Source organism: Helianthus annuus, chromosome 2, assembly GCF_002127325.2.
Source record: "Helianthus annuus cultivar XRQ/B chromosome 2, HanXRQr2.0-SUNRISE, whole genome shotgun sequence".
NCBI classification, from domain to species: Eukaryota; Viridiplantae; Streptophyta; class Magnoliopsida; order Asterales; family Asteraceae; genus Helianthus; species Helianthus annuus.
In genome coordinates, this window is record NC_035434.2 from 17,747,484 (window position 1) to 17,770,788 (window position 23,305).

Here is a 23,305-nt window from a genome sequence, read left to right on the forward strand (position 1 = left end):
TCACTTAGGTTGGTGAGTTTAGGGCTATCTACGGGGATGTAGTTTCCAATGTGGCTTGTGACGACGATGGTGGTAGTGTAGCAGAATGTGATGGTCGGTTGAGGCCTTCTTCAGCGGCGAGAATCAGCGATTTGCGGCGATTGGTGGTTTCGTGATGGCGTTTGGTGGTTATTGTGCGACTCAGGAGAAAACAAAGAAAACTGTTTGATTCTAGTTATGTTACCTGAAATAGACGGACTACCTAGGCTTTTGTTGGTTCAAATTGTGATACAAATTCACAAATAACTAACATTAACTACTATATTGTAAGATGTACAAAACATAGTCAAAAATTTCCCAAACAGTCTTAGGTTTGTAAGAGTCCTTAATCTTGAATTCCTAAGGTTTGGAACTGAAATTTGTCACAAAATAAAGGATTTCCTTCAATTAGTTTCTTAAGTTCAACCAGCATCATACCTCGAGCAGATTTAGTATCTCCATATTTGGATAATTGTTCATTCTCCCTAAAGTAGTGATCTATAAAAGTCAGTCAGCAAAGGCGCGATAGATGATGCTTAATACAAAAATTAAAGTAAGATAAATAAGTTCGTTTACAGACAAATGGTTACAAACAAATCAATCGAGTCGTTAATCAAACGATTAAACGCATAAACAAAACAATAAATATGAATTTGTACATTCTGATACATATCTACTTAGAGGTGGCAGTTTTTTTATTTTTTTATTAACCATGCTGCTGCGCTCGTTGCGGCTGCCCTCACCGCGCCGCTGCGGCTGCACTTGTTGCGCTCGCATGCTCACTGCACCGATCAAATTTTAGTAAGGTACACGGATGGTAAGCCAGAGACAACTGAGGTGATGGCACCAAGCAAGAATGACACAGTGCTGAACACTGCTGTTCCCTATTACCCTGCATATACCAAACAAACTTGCGATTAGTTTATGCACAGCTATTCATAATCATTTTATCATGAAATAAGGATACCTGAACAAATGTCTCGCTCGACCAATAGTTTCCCTTGACGCATTATGCAAGGTTCGCTCGGTCCAACAACTCAAGCAAATGTTTTCTATGTTTTTTAGGGGGAAGATGGGTGCTTCTCTCCACAGGGCATACAAGACACAGGTTATTGGCGGAAGCCCGCCAAATTTAACATATAAAGTTTTTTTATATGTTAAATATGGCGGGCTGCCGCCAATAACCTGTGTTTTGTATGCCCTGGGAGAGAAGCACACATGTTCCCCCTAAAATGCAAAGAAAACATTTGCTTGAGTTGTTGGACCGAGCGAACCTTGCACAGGCTCAGTTTTTGCATCACAGCCTCAAACACTTTCAGTTCAGATAGATTACACAGGCTCAGTTTTTGCATCACAGCCTCAAAACACTTTTACTTCAGACAGATTAAGAACACAAGCTCAGCTTATGCATCATAGACTCAACACTTTTAGTTCAGACAGATTAAGAACACAAGCTCAGCTTTCGCATCACAGCCTCAAACACTTTCAGTTCAGACAGATTAAGAACACAAAATCCGGAGTACACAACAAGAGTAATTTGCCACTAAACTTAAACAACCTTTAAAGCATGATGTACACGTGTTTTAAGCACAAGAAACAAATATGTAACCTGACAGACTCAGCTTATGCATCATAGCCTCAAACACTTTCAGTTCAGACATATTAAGAACACAAGCTCCGTTAGTTCTCGCAAAGTCAACCATCATAAAAAGAAATCAAGTATTAGTAAAGATTTGATATTAGTTATAACCAGTACACTATTAACTTAAAATAAATTTAATATAAATCACATTTTGTCAAGTTGCAAATATAAAAACCTTTATTCTAATGAAGCAGCGTTCAGCGTCACTAAAGCCGATTCCGAGACTCTCCAAGCAGATACACTTTCTCCGGCTGCCAGAAGATCGGAGTGAGCTTGTTCTGTAATAATAGTGATCGTGACAGTCGTTAACCAAAGGTATAACTAATTAAATTCAGTTCAGGAAAAAGCAACACTTTAATTTTGTGTGAAAGACAGCTTGCTTGCTGCAGTCTCTATAATATATCAACACTCTTCCATACACTATTTGAAAGACACCATGCTTGAAAGACAGCATGCTTGCTTCAGTCTCTATAAATAATTCAGAGATATCTACACTCTACTCACACTTTACAAACTCTCAACTACACTAAACTGAAAGACTCAGACATGTAATTGAGAGATGAACACAACTACGGGTAAAGCCATGGCTGCAACACACGGTTGCAAAGTGAGAACTATGCAACCTGGATATTGCCCCGCCAAGATGCTACTCGGATCTTCTATGTACCCTCAAAATACAATCATCATCACAGTCTATTGTGTTATGTAACCCCGCTTTAAAGCATGATGTACAAGAGTAATTTTCCACTAAACTTAAACAACCTTTAAAGCATGATGTACAAGTGTTTTAAGCACAAGAAACACATATGTAACCTCACAGGCTCAGCTTATGCATCATAGCCTTAACAGTTTCAGTTCAGACATATTAAGAACAAAGCTCAGCTTATGCATCATAGAGTCGACAGGCTCAGCTTATGCATCATAGCCTCACAGGATTAGCTTATGCATCATAGCCTCACAGGCTCAGCTTATGCATCATAGAACACTTGGGAAATGAAAAAGTATATCAAAACATCCCACAGAACAAACTAAAATCAAAAGTACATAACAATCTATCTTTTCACTATTCCATATCTAAAATTGACCTAACTATCATAATTTTCATTGAACTACAACACTTATCATCCCCAAAAATGACCTAAATATCATAATTATCACAAAACCATGACACTTATCAGTCCCAAAATTAAAGGAAAAGATCAAAATATAACAGAACAAAGTAAAATCAAAACTACAAAAACAATTTATCCTTTCACTATGTCATATCTGAAATTAACCTAACTATCATCACCAAAAATACAAATTCAAATATCACAAAACTTTCAACCTAATTTGAAATAACCGCATCTACTAACAAATCCACATCAAGATTAAAGATAAATCAACATTTAGAACCTAACCTGAGTCGATTCATCACAAAACACATGCGAAAATCCTTCGTAAACCTCAGCTTTCGTCCTTCGAACATCCGTCAAACATATGTGAAGGACAAGATGATAATTGAACAAGGTGTTGAAAAAACACTTAATGCACAATGTACAACTGTTAAGGCACAAGAAAACACAAACCCTTTTACCCTTTACAAGGGTATACATCTGCCGTCCAAATGTTTTACTTTCTCACACGGATAAATTGAGAGATGAACACAACTACGGGTAAAGCCATGGCTGCAACACACGGTTGCAAAGTGAGAACTATGCAACCTGGATATTGCCCCGCCAAGATGCTACTCGGATCTTCTATGTACCCTCAACATACAATCATCATCACAGTCTATTATGTTATGTAACCCCGCTTTAAAGCATGATGTACAAGAGTAATTTTCCACTAAACTTAAACAACCTTTAAAGCATGATGTACATCATGCTTTAGAGGTTGTTTAACTTTCTCACACGGATCAACATCGGGACCGTCCATTTGACTTCACACGGATCACCATATGCTTTCTCTCTCAATGCTCACACATCTCACAAAACAACATCAGATCTTCTCTATTGATCATCATCACAGTGAGGAAGAGCTTGACGGATGTTCAATTACCATCTTGTCCTGGATCATCATCACAGTCTATTATGCGTCATAGCCTCACAGGCTCAGCTTATGCATCATAGAACACTTGGGAAACATCCAAGTGATATATCGTATAGTACTTTATAGAGACTGCAGCAAGCAAGCTGTCTTTCAGACATGTACTTTTAGATCTGTGAATCTGTGATAATACTTTTACAACTGGAAGACTCAGACATGTAATTGAGAGATGAACACAACTACGGGTAAAGCCATGGCTGCAACACACGGTTGCAAAGTGAGAACTATGCAACCTGGATATTGCCTCGCCAAGATGCTACTCGGATCTTCTATGTACCCTCAAAATACAATCATCATCACAGTCTATTGTGTTATGTAACCCCGCTTTAAAGCATGATGTACAAGAGTAATTTTCCACTAAACTTAAACAACCTTTAAAGCATGATGTACAAGTGTTTTAAGCACAAGAAACACATATGTAACCTCACAGGGTCAGCTTATGCATCATAGCCTTAAAGATAAATCAACATTTAGAACCTAACCTGAGTCGATTCATCACAAAACACATGCGAAAATCCTTCGTAAACCTCAGATTTTCACAAAACCATGACACTTATCAGTCCCAAAAATGAAGGAAAAGATCAAAATATAACAGAATAAAGTAAAATCAAAACTACAAAAACAATTTATCCTTTCACTATGTCATATCTGAAATTAACCTAACTATCATCACCAAAAATACAAATTCAAATATCACAAAACTTTCAACCTAATTTGAAATAACCGCATCTACTAACAAATCCACATCAAGATTAAAGATAAATCAACATCTGTCTTTCAGACATGTACTTTTAGATCTGTGAATCTGTGATAATACTTTTACAACTGGAAGACTCAGACATGTAATTGAGAGATGAACACAACTACGGGTAAAGCCATGGCTGCAACACACGGTTGCAAAGTGAGAACTATGCAACCTGGATATTGCCCCGCCAAGATGCTACTCCGATCTTCTATGTACCCTCAAAATACAATCATCATCACAGTCTATTGTGTTATGTAACCCCGCTTTAAAGCATGATGTACAAGAGTAATTTTCCACTAAACTTAAACAACCTTTAAAGCATGATGTACAAGTGTTTTAAGCACAAGAAACACATATGTAACCTCACAGGCTCAGCTTATGCATCATAGCCTTAACAGTTTCAGTTCAGACATATTAAGAACACAAGCTCAGCTTATGCATCATAGAGTCGACAGGCTCAGCTTATGCATCATAGAGTCGACAGGCTCAGCTTATGCATCATAGCCTCATAGGCTCAGCTTATGCATCATACCCTCACAGGCTCAGCTTATCCAAGCCATCTAGGTCGTATAACTTAGGACCTTAGTCCGACAACCATCAAACTCTGCCATCTGTCCGGCCCTTAGAAACACCTTTGTCTTACTAATCTGCATGTGACATATAAACAAACAAGTAAACATAAAAAAATTAAAAAGGTAAATCCTAACTAAAACATCGGATGTAGGAAATAACCGCATCTACTAACAAATCCACATCAAACGGATCCCTTGTTCAAATCTGTGCATCCCTTGCCAGATAAAGCTTGTGATACATCTCATGAAACCCTAGATCTGCTCATCGAGCATCCCACAGAACAAACTAAAATCAAAAATACATAACAATCTATCTTTTCACTATTCCATATCTAAATGACCTAAATATCATAATTATCACACAACCATGACACTTATCAGTCCCAAAAATGAAGGAAAAGATCAAAATATAACAGAATAAAGTAAAATCAAAACTACAAAAACAATTTATCCTTTCACTATGTCATATCTGAAATTAACCTAACTATCATCACCAAAAATACAAATTCAAATATCACAAAACTTTCAACATAATTTGAAATAACCGCATCTATCTACTAACAAATCCACATCAAGATTAAAGATAAATCAACATTTAGAACCTAACCTGAGTCGATTCATCACAAAACACATGCGAAAATCCTTCGTAAACCTCAGATTTTCACAAAACCATGACACATATCAGTCCCAAAAATGAAGGAAAAGATCAAAATATAACAGAATAAAGTAAAATCAAAACAACAAAAACAATTTATCCTTTCACTATGTCATATCTGAAATTAACCTAACTATCATCACCAAAAATACAAATTCAAATATCACAAAACTTTCAACCTAATTTGAAATAACCGCATCTACTAACAAATCCACATCAAGATTAAAGATAAACCTAACCTGAGTCGATTCATCACAAAACACATGCGAAAATCCTTCGTAAACCTCAGATTTCGTCATTCGAACATCCGTCAACTGCTTCACCAGAAAAGTAAGAATCACAAAAGAACATGGTAAGATATATAACACTCATTGCAACAACATCAGAACATCAAACGGATCCCTTGCCAGATAAAGCTTGTGATAGATCTCATGAAACCCTAGATCTGCTCATGAAACGGATCTGGTGATAGATTCAAACGGATCTGGTGATAGATCTCATGAAACCCTAGATCGCCGAGAAGAGAGAGAGAAGAGAGAGAGAAGAAGATCTGATGTTGTTTTGTGAGATGTGTGAGCATTGAGAGAGAAAGCATATGGTGATCCGTGTGAAGTCAAATGGACGGTCCCGATGTTGATCCGTGTGAGAAAGTAAAACATTTGGACGGCAGATGTATACCCTTGTAAAGGGTAAAAGGGTTTGTGTTTTCTTGTGCCTTAACAGTTGTACATTGTGCATTAAGTGTTTTTTCAACACCTTGTTCAATTACCATCTTGTCCTTCATATATGTTTATTAAAGTAGTATAGATATATATATATATATACCCACACAGTATTCTTTGTTGTTTGTTATCTAAAGTTGGTAAAAAAATATAGCTATGATGTTTTGCATACTAGCCCGTTGGTTTCTAATTTCGGCTTCGGTTTCTAGGAACCTCTCTGAATACCGATTGTCGGACTCAGAGAAAAGACGAATAATGATATCCTCAAGTCTTTCTCTTCCTCCTTGTTGATGTGGTTGGAAGCCTTGTTGCTCATTTCGGGGTTGTTGAAAGTTAGATCATTGATTTTAATTTTGTTGGTTGATAACTCTCAGTTCCACGTCAACGGCTCGAAAAACATGACGTGAGCGAGGGTGTGTATATTTTTAAGTAATTTTTACTCCTTTATCAAGCTTTAAATTTAAAAAACACGATATAACACTATCACTCTCTACAACACGATAGGGCAAGTGCACCCATTGTTGGTGTAGTATAGTGATGGTAAGATACCGAGGTCATCCAAGAACACAAGAGCTTTTAGTACCGGAATATTATCAATGTCTAATCTAACCAAATTTTTAGAAAATATTTTTAATAAGCAAAATAAAGAAAGAAACTAAGGAAGTAAAAGAAATAAATAGACAAGATAGAATCACTTGGCTCCAATTCATCTTTTAATCCTTTGATGATTTCCGCACCTTGGGTTTTTTAAGAGATTATCTTAGTTATAGTGGCATGTCCCTCTTTTGGAGGCAACACTACCCTCAGCCATATTTATCTGATTTAGCAGGGATATAGTCCCGAAAGGCCAAAATATTGAAAGATAATTAAGTAAGTTATTAATGAAAAATGTGGCATGTCCCTCTTTTAGAGGCAACGCTACCCTCGGCCATATTGGTCTGAGTCAGCAGGGATATAGTCCCGCAAGGCCGGTTTAAAGTTTTAATATTGGTTTATTTATAAGGGATTCAAGCCATTCTTACTTCCCCTGATTTCATGCTATCTGGCTCAAAGGAAGTCCTAATAAGCTTGAATCAAGTCCTTGCAGAATCTACACACTCAACGAGGCAAGAACTTTACCCAAACCACCCTTCTAACCCCTTTCCAGGCAGTTAACGCACCTTATATAGACCGTAAAGGCACGAATGAGTGAATCAACAAAACATGAAGAGATGATATGATAAAGTTCACTTTCAATTTAAAAAACTAGATATTAAAGTTATTAATACAAACCCAATTAAAAAGTTAAGCAAAGCTTGGAAATCAAAAGTAATACATAAATGACTTGTCTTCACTAACTGATGTAAGAGATTAGCCAATCATGGCTTTTGTTTGACAAAAACCTCTTACGATCAATCATGGATCTCGAGACTACTACACACTCTAAAGATGGATGATGGATGAATGTGGTGGATGATGATGGTATTGTAGTGGTTGTGTAGTGGCAGGTGTGAGAGAAGTGGTTTGCCAAGGGATGGATGGATTGCAATTGAACCAAGCACCCCCATTAATAGTTGGAAACAGAAACTTTACACGGGCCCATGCCCCCTTCTTCTTTGTCTTTATTTAATGAGTTGTGTCTGTGTGGATGCTTCCACGGCCCCGTGTGTCAACGACACGACCCCTTGGCCATTGTACTTGCTGTACTATCCAAGATTTGCATATATGGAAGTTGACTACGACCCGTGTCCATGGAACATAGCACCGTGTCTCTTGTCTGCTTCTGTTTGTCTTTTCTTTTCTAGAATCTTGAGTGGGGCATGACCCGTGTTTGTTTTCTGATTTGTTGTTTTTGGTCTTGGGGTTAAGCTCGGAGGGTCGGAATGATGTATCAACTTTCCTTCTTTTGTATTTATGCTGGTTTTTGCGGTTAATTTGTTCCTTTTGTACATTTAAGCTATTTAAATACTAAAAATCAAAAGTATACAAAGAAACACACTTTTTCCAACATTAGTACTAAAAGGGGTTTCTTTTATATCTTATTTGATGTAATTTATATGTTGCATTTGGTGCATATCAAAAAGCAACCAGTTTGAACATATTTCTGAGCCAGGAAAATATAAATATTTGTCATTCGTATTTTTGTTAACTTAATTCAAATACACTTTATGTTCGGGTGTGTATATTTGTTTTCATTCTTTTCTTAATTGTGTTTATACTACATTATTCTTGGCGACGATGAATACAATGTTGTCTTGGTTTTATGACCTGAATAGCATTAACAAAAAACAAACGGCTATAGTTACGTGTTTGAGCCTATTTGTAAGCACGCACTAATAACTAGATTTTTTTATGTAATTGTTGTTATTTTTATATAGTATAGTGTAATCGATATGTTAATACCTTTTCATTAGTATGTCAACTTCGAACGATGGCTTGGATGTCTTACAAAGGCTTAGTCAGCTTCTTGAAGAGGTTATAGAGTCAGACCAAAGAATTAATAACATACTTAATGAGCAAATGAAAAGAGCTAGCAACATATGCCAAAGACAGGGCGAGCTACAACTTCGATTAGACGCGCTTGTTGCATGTTATGGTAGGCCTAACGATGTTAAAGAAAAAATAAAATTTGCACGTATTTGTATGTTAGACAGTTGATTGTAAATTTTGCTACACTAATGTAAACGGTCGACATTGTTAATTGGAAGTTTAAACACACGAATTGAAGCACCGTTTTCGTCATTTGGGGCAGTATTTTCTCGAGGTAAGTTTTACATAAATCAACTCGTATTCTCGTTTTGATCAAAATCCATAAAACACCAGTTTGTAATTTGAAAAAAAAACTTAACTCCATTAAGCTATTTTTAACGGCGGACTATTATCGGCTAAAAGTGGACTAGTTCGGATTCTTGTCGGCCAATAAATGAGTTGGGATTATTATGGGTCAAATTGAGAAAGCTAAGATTATTTAAACCCAATATGCCAAAAAGAAATGTGCAGTAACACATTTTAATTACCCCCGCCACAACGCGGAGGGGCTCTCATCTAGTTACAACTACTTTTAATTATAAAAATATTTTATAGTTACTTTGTTCATCGACAGTATAAAAATGCCCATACTCTTTAATAAACAACTATGCACTTTTGAAAATTTTACTATCACCTACAAGTTTTATCTTGAAAATCTCATGTATGTTTCCATTATTATATTTTATAAATATTAATAGAAAGTGATGATAAACAGTGGTTTAAGATTTATTTAAAATTGCTTTTCTCAATTTTCATTATTTTTTTCTTATTACTTTAATTGAATTTAATCATATATTTTTCTATGTGATAAAAATGAATGCATACCGGTACCTCGTTGTTCAATCGATTTCGATCCGGTTTGATACGATAGCGACACGTTGTCTGTTTTAACTAAAATATATCAGAATGTTGAAATAAAATAAACATAGATTTTAATATTGTTTTTTTCTAAGTTTCATTATTTTATTGTTTTCTTATTACTTTAATTGATTTTAAATATTTTTTTCTCATTTTTATGACTGCATACCGGTACGATATTGTTCGGCTGCGTTCGATATGGTATGTCAGTGATACATTATTAGTTTATCGAAAGCAGAAAAAATAAATAAATATGGGTTCCGATAAAGATGTTAATTTAGTTTTGATTTGGCTTGGTATGATAGCGGCACGGTATCTGTTTTGGAAAAAAAATATTTCGCAATCTTGAAATAAAATAAAAATAAAATGCAAACGAACCGAACCGAACTGATCAACATTGGTTCCGGTATCGCTGTTTGTTTTCATTGCCATTTGTTTTTATTGTTTTTTTATAGATATCATGTTTCCCGGTATCATAACGAACCGAGCAAATACTAAGTGAATCCCGCCGCGAAGGAGAATCTCACAAGTGTGTACTTACAATTGAAAGTTCCGTGTATAGTACATAGTACTTTTAAATGATTGGATGAATTGTTTTTTTTTTTTTTGTCTTTTTTGTGTTTTTTTTTTCTTTTTTTTGTCTTTTTTGTGTTTTTTCTTTTTTTTTTTTAATTCTTATCCATCAACTTTTAGTATATCTGGGTATAAAATCAAGTAAATTAAGTTCTGACTTATTTTTATTTTTTGGAAATGAATGGGACTAATTTAGTACGTTTTCGTGCTTATTTTTATATAAGTTTTTCATTCGGTCTACATTTTGAAATATATTATTTTCAAAAAAAGAGTCGGGTTAATATAATACATTTCATTAGTCGGTATAAGTTTGAGTTACTTTACATTTTCACGCCGCCGCAACGCTCCGTACCGTTTTTTAACTTAAAAAACATTATTTTCTTTAGTAATTATTTTCATATGCGTCGGTGTAAATTCAAGTTGGTTTAAGTCTTGACGTAAATTTTATCGCAAATAACTCTGGTCAAATATAATACGTTTTTATGCTAAATTTTTATGTAGGTATTTCATTGTTCCAACCATAGTTACCTGATTTGCAGTTCGCTCCAGGTACGCGATTCGCTAGAGGGGATGTTTCCGTACGAAGGCGGTAGGTTCATTTTGGTACGAACCGGTACAGTGTATCATGGAGTCCGATTCAGAGTACACAAATTTAAAGAGATATTACAAACTTCATTAATCCAAGTTGCCAAACAGAAAAAAGAAATAGAAGATAAAATACTGAAGTATTGAGTTATCCAAATAATTTAAGGTATTAAATGAAACAATATAAATTTAAGTGATATTTAATGTTGATGATAGTATTGTTGATAAAAGAGCAAAAGGAATATTAAATTCTTCATATGATCAACCCAAGAAGAAGGGTGACCCTGCTAGTCTTTTTTCATGTGTTACTTGTGGGTGTCTATGCTTTTCGTGTGTAGCCATCGTGCAGCCGTCAAAAACCACTGCACATTATCTCATGTCGAATGAGGATGTAAATGTAATAGATCAAGGGCTTTCTTCAGGTATGCCTTTAATTACTAATGCATAATGCCAAACTCAGAAAAATACATTTCAAGAAGGTCTGTTTTGATAATTACAAGTTTTAAAAGGCCCAAATTGGTACTCACATATAATTACCAACACGGGCCAAGAGTATATTGCCAATCATAATCTGGAGATTATGACTTTTTATGCTTAAGATTGTTTTTTTGCTGTGTTTCTTGATAAGTTCTTTATTTATGTAAAAGGGAAATTGTTGAAGAGCAGTTCAAGTACTCCAGAACATAAAGACATTCCAGCATTCACTCTTTTGGCTTTGGCTTATGGTGATTCTTCTGACTCTGAAGAAGGATCTGAACCCACCAAGCTTGTTTTGGAATCTAAACATTCTTTAATCGGCTTAAGGCCAATGGATTCATCAGCCTGTGAAAAAGACTCTTCAAGATTGCGTGTTTTTTGTCTTGATCATGCTCATGAATTAGAGCAACGGCTCCGCGCAGTTGGTGGAGTTCTTCAGGTATGCCTTTAATTACTAATGCATAATGCCAAACTCAGAAAAATACATTTCAAGAAGGTCTGTTTTGATAATTACAAGTTTTAAAAGGCCCAAATTGGTACTCACATATAATTACCAACACGGGCCAAGAGTATATTGCCAATCATAATCTGGAGATTATGACTTTTTATGCTTAAGATTGTTTTTTTGCTGTGTTTCTTGATAAGTTCTTTATTTATGTAAAAGGGAAATTGTTGAAGAGCAGTTCAAGTACTCCAGAACATAAAGACATTCCAGCATTCACTCTTTTGGCTTTGGCTTATGGTGATTCTTCTGACTCTGAAGAAGGATCTGAACCCACCAAGCTTGTTTTGGAATCTAAACATTCTTTAATCGGCTTAAGGCCAATGGATTCATCAGCCTGTGAAAAAGACTCTTCAAGATTGCGTGTTTTTTGTCTTGATCATGCTCATGAATTAGAGCAACGGCTCCGCGCAGTTGGTGGAGTTCATATGTTGCTTCTTTGTCATCAAGGTACATTCTCTTTTATAGAATGGGCAGGATTGAACGTTTTTTACTTGTTTTATTTTTTTAGCCATATGTTTTTTACATGTTTGGTCCATTAGAAATCAAATATAACCAAAATCAACCGACTTATATGTAAATGGATCGAAACTTCAACCTCTAGTTAAAACATATATGTCTAAATATAAACAATTATTTGCAGATTATCGAGAGATAAATGATGCAGCAAGAATTATGGGCAAAGAATTGGGAACTTCGTATAATATGTTGACTCATGTTAAATATAAATCAATTACTGAACAAGAAAAGACGATGATACAATGGGCTTTAGATGATGAAGAAACTGCAACTGGTAACCAAGATTGGGCTGTTAAAATGGGGATTGATATTTTCTACAGTGCTAAACTTGGTTGTTCTTCATCCTATAAAAAACAAATGCCTTATAATGCAGTTATTTATAATGCATTTAGACAAGATTATCCATCCGATGACCAATCAGGGAGGCAGAAAAAGATTACTGTGGCGGGTAGATGGTGTGGGAAAGTATGGATCTCTAATCAAGTTCATCCTTTGTTATTAGTAAGAGATGATGAGCATGATGCTGCTGCTGCTGCTGATGATGATGATGATCATAATGACAACCAACAAGAAGATCAACAAGCAGCTGTTCATGTCTTTCCTAAGATGAATGTGAATCATGAAAACCATTTGGTGGTTAGAACAAGCACAAGGAAGAGAAACAAGGCCTTCAAGGGTATGTTCTTGGAAGTAGAAGCATCACCGCCACCACTGTCGTCTGCAGATTCTGAAGATGAAAGTGATTATGATCCCTCCAAATCCTCAAGAAGAATCACGCACAAGCCTGCTAGAAACCTTGAAGTCATGAGTAAACAAAAGTCAAAAATGAATCAGAATCAAGCAAAGAAAGGCAATAAAAATACAATCACATAAAATGGGAACAAAAATGGTCCAACAAACATCCACTCAGAAAAATGGAAAAAAACGACGTAAAACATGGTGCATGTATCAATGTTTAGAAAAAAATCTATATGTCGCTACGGTTGTCTTCACTCTCTTCTATCCATCAATACCGGTGTCAGTCCGTTGTCGTACTCGTAATGCTCGTCGTCTTCTTCCTCGTAGTCTTCTTCTGTCGACGAATCGTCCTTGGTTGGGTTGCCTTTTTTAAGTGGGCAATTCCTTTTATCGTGCTTGTGACAACCCTCATGATTACATGTATCCGTACGATTATTTAATGATAATTAAAGTGCTTGGTGACTGTGTTTAATTACTTAACTGTTTCTTGATTATTGTGTGATACTTACATGTGCTTGTTAACACACTAGTCTTGTGCAGAAAATTGACTAAATGGTCCTTGACTAAATGGTCCTGAATGTTTTCCTAAGTGTTAGGAATTAAAAATGTTACAAAAATATATATAAAAGACACTTTACGAAATAATTAAACACTTTAACGAAACAGTATCCGACCGAACAACCGGACATTACCCGGGACACAATTTGTCAAACACATTGTCTTACTATTTCTTGGCTAGTTATGGTCCCCGTTCACCATAACACCCACTAAAATATCCCCTAACTAACACATTGAATCATATACTTAGAATTGAACTTATAATTACCAACATACCATTCAAAGTTCCATTTAACCCCCCCCCCCCATGTGCAACCGTCCCCAAGGGGCCCCACCAAGATCACCATGATCGTATTAGATCTCCTCATATATTTTGTTTAGATATTATTTGATGGTTGCTTGATCTAGTGAGCAAGATATTAGATATGAAGATCTTTAAGTATGGTGTGTATCTCATTCCATCACCTCATATCTTTCAACTAGATCACACACATCTCTCTCACTAACTCTCTCTCCCTCTCTCGGCCCTCCCCAAGCCGCCACCATCACCACCCCAAGTCCACCACATTCATCCATCTTTGAGTTACATTCTAGCATCTAAGGTGATTCAAGAAAGTGCAAGCTTGTGGAGCTTAAAAAGGGCTTTGTTCTTGCTTTTTCCATCATCTTTTCTCATCATCTTCACTAGATTCTAACCTAGCCTTGTGCTAGTAGTAAGCTCTTGACAAACCCTTGTTCATCTTGTTTCTTGGTTACAAGTTGTAGTATGTTTAGTATATTCAAATCACTAAAGAAACAAGAACATTAAAAAGATGAAATATGATGTAATAATGTTAGTATGAAGTTGTTTTGATATGTTGCTGATTATTTGCTGATTTACTAGTTAATATTGAGTACTAGAAATGTGGTTGATCACTAAGCATGTTAACGGAACCAATATAACTCGCTTAAGAATGTTAAAGGCTGAAAACAGGGGGCTGTTTGGTGATTACAGCCAACTTCAGTTGGCTGTAACAGGACCTTAATAAAACGAAAACTGTATTTTCTGAAGCCTAGATTTATGTATTATGAAATACGGTTCTAATGGAACCGGAATCATAATTTGTGGACTTCGTTTACTATTTTTAAATTGTCGTTTTGTAACAGCAGCTAAAGCTGCATTTTTGCTGCTGAAAATATGTGTTATATTCTTCATCATAACTTGAAACCTGAGTAGAACTAGGTCATGAAATTGGTACTGTAGATGGACACTGATGTCATACTAATTGTCCCATTGGAATTTCATCAATCCTACTTACAATGAATTTTTAACAAATTATTCCGTGGACTGCAGTCAGAAGGTAATGAATCTGATTGCAGTCCGGAAAATGAATTTTTATAAAATATTGGTGACGAACTGGATCCCGAGATTTTTATACAGTAATATTTGGATCGTTTAAGGCTTTCTGTAAAAAGTTGGGAATTTTTGGAACAAGTTAACTATTTTATTAAAATACCCGAAAACAGCCCAGTTTTGAATATTTAAGTTAAAATGACAAAAGTAGTAATTTGTGTGTTTAAATGTCGAGTATATTATCTGAGGATGATGTAACAGGTCGTATGTCTATAAAAGTAATATGTGCAATATCGTATGCCTGTTCTTGAGTAGCTATAGGTGGAATGTTGATATGAGCATGAACTATTGATGTGATGCTTGTTATGTGATAGACGCGTGTAGGAACTTTGTGCTTATTTGAAGTCACTAATAAACTAAGTGGTAATCCTACTAGGACGTGATTGACCGACTTTGACTGTTAGCTATGTTTGAGAATCTAACCGAGCAAACCGAGGTGAGTTCACACTTTCTACAAGGCAATGGGATTCCCGGTGGTTTGGGAATCGGTTAAGGAATTAAAACAAAATCTACATATCCTCCTTGGGTAGGATATGCACGGCCATCCTCCGTAGGTAGGATGCCAATATTAATCCTGCGTATTCTCCTTGGGTAGAACTACGTGCGTTCGTCCTCCTTGGGTAGGACAACAACCTTAAAACTTACTAGACAAAACTCTATCATGAAGTCCCTCATTTTATATCGACTTAATCGCCGAGGCCAATGGTGAGCGGGTCATTAGTTAATAGCGCTATTAGGTTTAACAAACCTCACACCGTGCCAGTCGGACGGGCGTGTACTAATGGACTATGACAAACTGTCATTGATGATAGACACTGATGTAGGGCACAACTTATTTGCGTTAGTAGTCGATATGGTACGGTCTAGTGGTTCACATGGGGAAGCCCCCACTGATCATGGATATGGTTTGGGTAATAAAGAATGAACTGGTTAATCATACTTTCAACTACGGGGTAACCCCCATGGCAATTACGCCAACAAAAGACAAACCACGTTTTCAGAAACAACTTAAAACCGATCAACCAACTGTGAACTCACTCAACTTTGTTGTTGACTCGTTGTTACATGCCTTACAGGTCGTTAAATGCTTGGAGCTTGCACGAGGAAGGAGTCATTGTGGGATACGGACTGTTACGTCCCGTGTTTAATAAATAAACTTTATGAACTTATGGAACCTATGTTTTGGTCTATAAACTTATGAACTACGAACTTATGTTTTGAACTTACGATTATGCTTCCGCTGTTTAAGTTAAAACTGGTTAACTAGCTTTTGGTCACCAATTGTATTGAGGTTTGTTTATTTTACTTAATTGTGTTGTTCAATATGATTGGTGGCTCGATCCTGGTCACGTCACGCCTCCAAGCGGTGGTACTCCGCGTGTGGATTTTTGGGGGTGTGACAAATTGGTATCAGAGCCATTGGTAATAGTGAACTTGGTTTTAAAAGGGGAAAAGCTTTTTGATAAAACCAGACTATAACCGGTACAGTGCTCAACGATCCACAACGATGCTTCGCTCCACGTGCAAGACTCGACACCATAGGTGGTATGATTTATGTTATATTGTCGGTTAGATAGTCCATACTGTGCATTAGCTAACGTGATAACTGCTATTTTAACCTTTTATGCTTACTCTCTGCTGTCGTCCCACACTTACGCACTCTCGCAACACTTTTCTCACTTACGTTGCTACATTGTGAAGATCATGAGCGGACGCGGACGACTCAAGCCCAGTTGATGGCTCTGATCAATGAACGAGTTGCTGAGGCACTCGCAGCTGTTCCTGCAGGAGGTATATAACCTGCCATATCAACCCATCTTAGGACGTTTAGATCCTACCTTCGCAAACCAACCCTCGTGCTTAACATTGTCTTTTATTCTCGCGCAACAGGTCAGCATGCTCAGCCTCCTGTGTGCACGTTCAAAACCTTCATGGATTGCCGACCTAGTACTTTCAGCGGCACAGAAGGAGCTGTAGATCTCCTTCACTGGTTCGAGAAGCTCGAGTCTGTTTTCGAAATGTGTGAATGCCCTGAAGATCGTAGGGCGAAATATGCTACTGGAACACTCGAAGGTGCTGCCTTAACCTGGTGGAAAGCACAGGTTCAACTGCTTGGGTTGGCGGTTGCTAATGCCACCCCATGGAACGGTTTCAAAGAACTGATCAAAGAAGAGTACTGCAGTCGTGACGACATCCACAAGCTGGAGGTGGAATTTTTCAATTTGAAGATGAAGGGGTCTGAGATCGAAGCATACACAAAGAGGTCGAACGAACTAGCTATCTTGTGTCCCACTATGGTGGATCCTCCTATCAAGCGTATCGAGCAGTACCTTAAGGGTTTGGTGCCAGAAATTCAGAGCCACGTGACCTCAGCTAATCTCGGCACTATTCAGCAAATTATCCGGTTGGCTCGTCGTCTCACTGATCAGGCAGTTGAGCAGAACAGGCTGCCCAAGCGTATTAGCGCTACTACTGCTGATGCTCCCAGTGATAATAAGCGCTAGTGGGTTGGAAATTCGGGCAAGGGCTCTACTTCAGTTCAGTCTCAGTCCCAGCAGCGAAAGATTGATGACCACTAGACTCTGGTCAGCAATCTTCTGGTAGTCAAGGACAGGGTGGATACCGAGGGAACCACCCCAAGTGCAACCGGTGCAACAAGCATCATAGCGGGCAGTGCCACAAGGGTCGTTGTCTGAGATGTAACAAGTTGGGTCATGAAGCCAAGGATTGCAGGAGCCTACGTCCTACGAATCAGAATCGTCAACAGCAACAACAAACTCCACAGAACCACCAGCAGCAGCAACAGTAGGGTAATAAAGGATGCTTTCAGTGTGGCGCTGAAGGCCATTTTAAGAGGAACTGCCCCCGGCTGAACCGGAATCAGAACAACAACAACTAAGGAAATGGGAACAACAATGGAGGCAACAATGGGGGTAACAATAATGGCAATGGCGCCCGAGGTCGTGCCTTCGTGATTGGTCAGGTTGATGCAAGGAACGATTCCAACGTTGTGATGGGTAAGTTTCTTCTGGACGACTTCTTTGTTACTGTTTTATTTGATTCGGGTGTCGATACTAGTTATGTGTCCTTAAAAGTTAGCCAAATGCTTAAATGCACTCCAACACTTCTGAACACCAAACACACAGTGGTTGCGAAAGGGCCACACTGCTATCCTAGCCCTTGTTTCTGATACATCCTGGGAAGAAAGGAAGATAGAAGACATACATATTGTACGTGATTTTCCTGAGGTATTTCCTGAGGAATTACCTGGTCTTCCGCCTCATCGTCAAGTCGAGTTTCAAATCGAGCTAACTCCTGGGGCAGCACCCATAACCCGTGCGCCTTATCGCTTAGCCCCATCGGAACTAGAGGAATTGTCCACTCAATTGCAAGACCTCTTAGACAAGGGTTTTATTCGCCCTAGCTCTTCGCCTTGGGGAGCTCCAGTGTTATTTGTGAAGAAGAAAGACGGTACCTTCAGAATGTGTATTGACTACCGCGAACTCAACAAGGTGACCGTGAAAAATCGTTATCCTCTTCCATGCATTGATGATTTATTCGACCAGTTGCAAGGGTCGAGTTTCTATTCCAAGATTGACCTAAGGTCAGTCTACCATCAACTGAGAGTCTGAGATGAGGACGTCTCCAAAACAGCATTCAGAACTCGTTACGGCCATTACGAGTTTCTGGTTATACCTTTCGGATTAACAAATGCACCAGCGGTCTTCATGGATCTCATGAACCGAGTGTGCAAGCCTTACCTGGATAAATTTGTCATAGTCTTCATCGACGACATCCTAAGCTATTCTAAGATTCAGGAGGAACACGAGCAACATCTGAGGCTTATTCTAGAACTTCTTCGGAAAGAGCAGTTGTATGCTAAGTTTTTGAAATGTGAAATCTGGCTTCGCGAAGTCCACTTTCTAGGCCATGTGGTAAACAAGGATGGGATTCATGTGGATCCATCCAAGGTTGACTCGATCAAGAACTGGCCTGCACCCCGCACACCAACAGAAATCCGCCAATTCTTGGGTTTGGCAGGATATTACAGAAGGTTTATCAAGGATTTCTCAAAGATTGCGCAACCTCTCACTTCACTGACTGAGAAGGGTGTCACCTATCGTTGGGGTGATGCACAGGAATTCGCATTCCAGCACTTAAAAGATAGACTTTGTAGCGCACCTATCCTCTCATTGCCTGAAGGCACAAATGATTTTGTGGTTTATTGTGACGCTTCCATCCAAGGACTTGGTTGCGTGTTGATGCAACGTGACAAGGTTATTGCCTACGCATCACGCCAACTTAAGGTTCACGAAAGAAACTACACTACACACGGCATGGAATTGGGAGCAGTTGTTTTCGCGCTTAAGATATGGAGACATTACCTGTACGGTACCAAGTGCACCATTTACACCGATCACAGGAGTCTCGAGCATATCTTCAAGCAAAAGGAGTTAATCATGCGACAACGACGATAGGTCGAGCTCTTGAATGATTACGAATGCGCGATCAAGTATCACCAGGGCAAAGCCAATGTTGTGGCCGATGCTCTCAGTCGAAAGGATACTTTACCGAAGCGTGTACGTGCGTTACAGCTTACCATCCAATCTAACCTTCCCGCTCAGATTCGCGATGCTTAGGTTGAAGCATTGAAAGCAGAAAACATCAGGGCTGAGTCCCTACGAGGATCAAGACAACGGCTAGAACAAAAGGAAAATGGCGCCTACTATGTTAACGGACGCATCTGGGTTCCACTTTATGGAGACTTACGCGAGCTTGTGATGGATGAAGCACATAAGTCTCGTTACTCAGTACATCCTGGTTTGAATAAGATGTACCACGACCTAAAGTCTACATACTGGTGGCCTGGTTTGAAAGCCAGCATAGCAACCTACGTCGGTAAATGTTTGACTTGTGCTAGGGTCAAGGTCGAATACCAGAAACCATCAGGCCCACTCCAACAACCAGAGATTCCGAAATGGAAATGGGAGCAAATTTCCATGGATTTTGTTACTGGCCTGCCCAGATCTCAACGCGGCAATGATACCATTTGGGTAATTGTGGATCGACTGACTAAATCTGCACATTTTCTGGCTATGAAGGAAACGGATAAGTTTTCTACTCTAGCAGACATTTACCTAAAGGAAGTGGTATCAAGGCACGGAGTGCCAACCTCCATCATTTCTAATCGTGAAGCGCGTTTTACCTCTGAACTGTGGCAAGCTATGCACAAGTCTTTTGGCTCACGTTTAGATATGAACACCGCTTATCACCCACAGACGGATGGGCAATCTGAATGCACCATCCAGACCCTTGAAGACATGCTTAGGGCATGTGTAATCGATTTTGGAAATGGCTGGGAAAAGCACCTCCCACTAGTGGAGTTTTCGTATAACAACAGCTACCACACCAGCATCCAGGCCGCTCCGTGTGAGGCATTATACGGACGTAAATGTCGATCACCTCTCTGTTGGGAGAGGTTGGTGACAGTCAAATCACTGGCCCAGAACTCGTAGTAGATACAACTGAGAAGATTACTCAGATACGACAACGAATGGCGGCAGCTCGTGACCGTCAGAAAAGCTATGCCGATAAGCGAAGAAAGCCACTCGAGTTCCAGGTTGGGGATCGAGTGCTACTCAAAGTCTCACCTTGGAAAGGTGTAGTCCGTTTTGGCAAACGAGGCAAGCTCAATCCGCGTTATGCCGGACCGTTCGAAATCATTGAGAAAATTGGCAAGGTGGCCTACAGGTTGAATCTACCTGAAGAACTCAGCGGAGTTCACAACGTATTCCACGTGTCGAATCTGAAGAAGTGTCTGTCTTAGTTCCCTTAAAGGAGCTCACTATCGACGACCAGCTGCGATTCGTCGAGGAACCAGTGGAGATTACTGATCGAGATGTTAAGATTCTCAAGCGTACCAGGATACCTCTCTTTTGAGTTCGTTGGGATTCTCGTCATGGCCTAGAGTATACCTGGGAATGAGAACACCAAATGAAACTCAAGTACCCCCCGCTGTTTAAGAAAAGTGCAAAAACTACTGAGAATGAAGCTACTGTAGAATTTCGGGACAAAATTCCAAATCAACGGGGGGATGATGTGACACCCCAGGGAAACCAGTAAACACCGCAACTTAACTAGCTTCCTCAGTAACCACGTGCTAAATTTCGGGAAGAAATTTTCTTAACAGGGGGAGAATGTGACAACCCTCATGATTACATGTATCCGTAAGATTATTTAATGATAATTAAAGTGCTTGGTGACTGTGTTTAATACTTAACTGTTTCCAGATTATTGTGTCATACTTACATGTGCTTGTTAACACACTAGTCTTGCGTAGAAAATTGACTAAATGGTCCTGAATGTTTTCCTAAGTGTTAGGAATTAAAAATGTTACAAAAATATATATAAAAGACACTTTACGAAATAACTAAACACTTTAACGAAACAGTATCCGACCGAACAACCGGACATTACCCGGGACACCAAATATTTGTCAAACACATTGTGTTATTATTTCTTGGCTAGTTATGGTCCCCGTTCACCATAACACCCACTAAAATATCCCCTAACTAACACATAGAATCATATACTTAGAATTGAAGTTATAATTACCAACTTACCATTCAAAGTTCCATTTAACCCCTCCCCCCCCCCATGTGCAACCGTCCCCAAGGGACCCCACCAAGATCACCATGATCCTATTAGATCTCCTCATATATTTTGTTTAGATATTATTTGATGGTTGCTTGATCTAGTGAGCAAGATATTAGATATGAAGATCTTTAAGTATGGTGTGTATCTCATTCCATCACCTCATATCTTTCAACTAGATCACACACCTCTCTCTCACTAACTCTCTCTCCCACTCTCGGCCCTCCCCAAACCGCCACCATCACCACCCCAAGTCCATCACATTCATCCATCTTTGAGTTACATTCTAGCATCTAAGGTGATTCAAGAAAGTGCAAGCTTGTGGAGCTTAAAAAGGGCTTTGTTCTTGCTTTTTCGATCATCTTTTCTCATCATCTTCACTAGATTCTACCCTAGCCTTGTGCTAGTAGTAAGCTCTTGACAAACCCTTGTTCATCTTGTTTCTTGGTTACAAGTTGTAGTATGTTTAGTATATTCAAATCACTAAAGAAACAAGAACATTAAAAAGATGAAATATGATGTAACAATGTTAGTATGAAGTTGTTTTGATATGTTGCTGATTATTTGCTGATTTACTTGTTAATATTGAGTACTAGAAATGTTGTTGATCACTAAGAATGTTAACGGAACCAATATAACTCGCTTTAGAATGTTAAAGGCTGAAAACATGGGGCTGTTTGGTAATTACGGCCAACTTCAGTTGGCTGTAACAGGACCTTAATTAAACGAAAACTGTATTTTCTAAAGCCTAGATTTATGTATTATGAAATACGGTTCTAATGGCACTGAAATCATAATTTTTGGACTTCGTTTACTATTTTTAAAGTGTCGTTTTGTAACAGCAGCTAAAGCTGCATTTTTGCTGCTGAAAATATGTGTTATATTCTTCATCATAACATGAAACCTGAGTAGAACTAGGTCATGAAATTGGTACTGTAGATGGACACTGATGTCGTAGTAATTGTCCCACTAGAATTTCGTCAATCCGACTTACAATGAATCTTTAACAAATTATTCCGTGGACTGCAGTCAGAAGGTAATGAATCTGATTGCAGTCCGAAAAATGAATTTTTATAAAATATTGGTGACGAACTGGATCCCGAGATTTTTATACAATAATATTTGGATCGTTTAAGGCTTTCTGTAAAAAGTTGGGAATTTTTGGAACAAGTTAACTATTTTATTAAAATGCCCGAAAACAGCCCAGTTTTGTATATTTAAGTTAAAATGACAAAAGTAGTAATTTGCGTGTTTAAATGTCGAGTATATTATCTGAGGATGATCTAACAGGTCGTATGTCTATAAAAGTAATATGTGCAATATCGTATGCCTGTTCTTGAGTAGCTATAGGTGGAATGTTGATATGAGCATGAACTATTGATGTTATGCTTGTTATGTGATAAACGCGTGTAGGAACTCTGTGCTTATTTGAAGTCACTAATAAACTAAGTGGTAATCCTACTAGGACGTGATTGACCGACTTTGACTGTTAGCTATA

General features: G+C 38.2%; 1 protein-coding gene across 1 annotated transcript; it reads left to right on the forward strand.

Moving 5' to 3' along the window:
• The first annotated feature begins 10,061 nt into the window (after positions 1 to 10,061).
• LOC110933473 (lysine-specific demethylase REF6-like) lies at positions 10,062 to 13,337 on the forward strand. The gene is made up of 6 exons (XM_022176693.1): positions 10,062 to 10,120; positions 10,264 to 10,278; positions 11,183 to 11,388; positions 11,614 to 11,882; positions 12,089 to 12,395; positions 12,589 to 13,337. Exons 1-6 carry the CDS (start codon positions 10,062 to 10,064, stop codon positions 13,335 to 13,337), a joined length of 1,605 nt encoding a protein of 534 aa, XP_022032385.1.
• Positions 13,338 to 23,305: the final 9,968 nt, after the last annotated feature.

What these genes read in the sequence shown, in the direction of transcription:
- LOC110933473 (XM_022176693.1), top strand. Translation starts at nt 10,062, where the DNA reads ATGGGTTCCGATAAAGATGTTAATTTAGTTTTGATTTGGCTTGGTATG. An exon ending in AGATCAAGGGCTTTCTTCAG is followed by an intron (nt 11,389 to 11,613) that starts GTATGCCTTTAA and finishes TTTATGTAAAAG; the next exon opens with GGAAATTGTTGAAGAGCAGT. An exon ending in GTTGCTTCTTTGTCATCAAG is followed by an intron (nt 12,396 to 12,588) that starts GTACATTCTCTT and finishes AATTATTTGCAG; the next exon opens with ATTATCGAGAGATAAATGAT.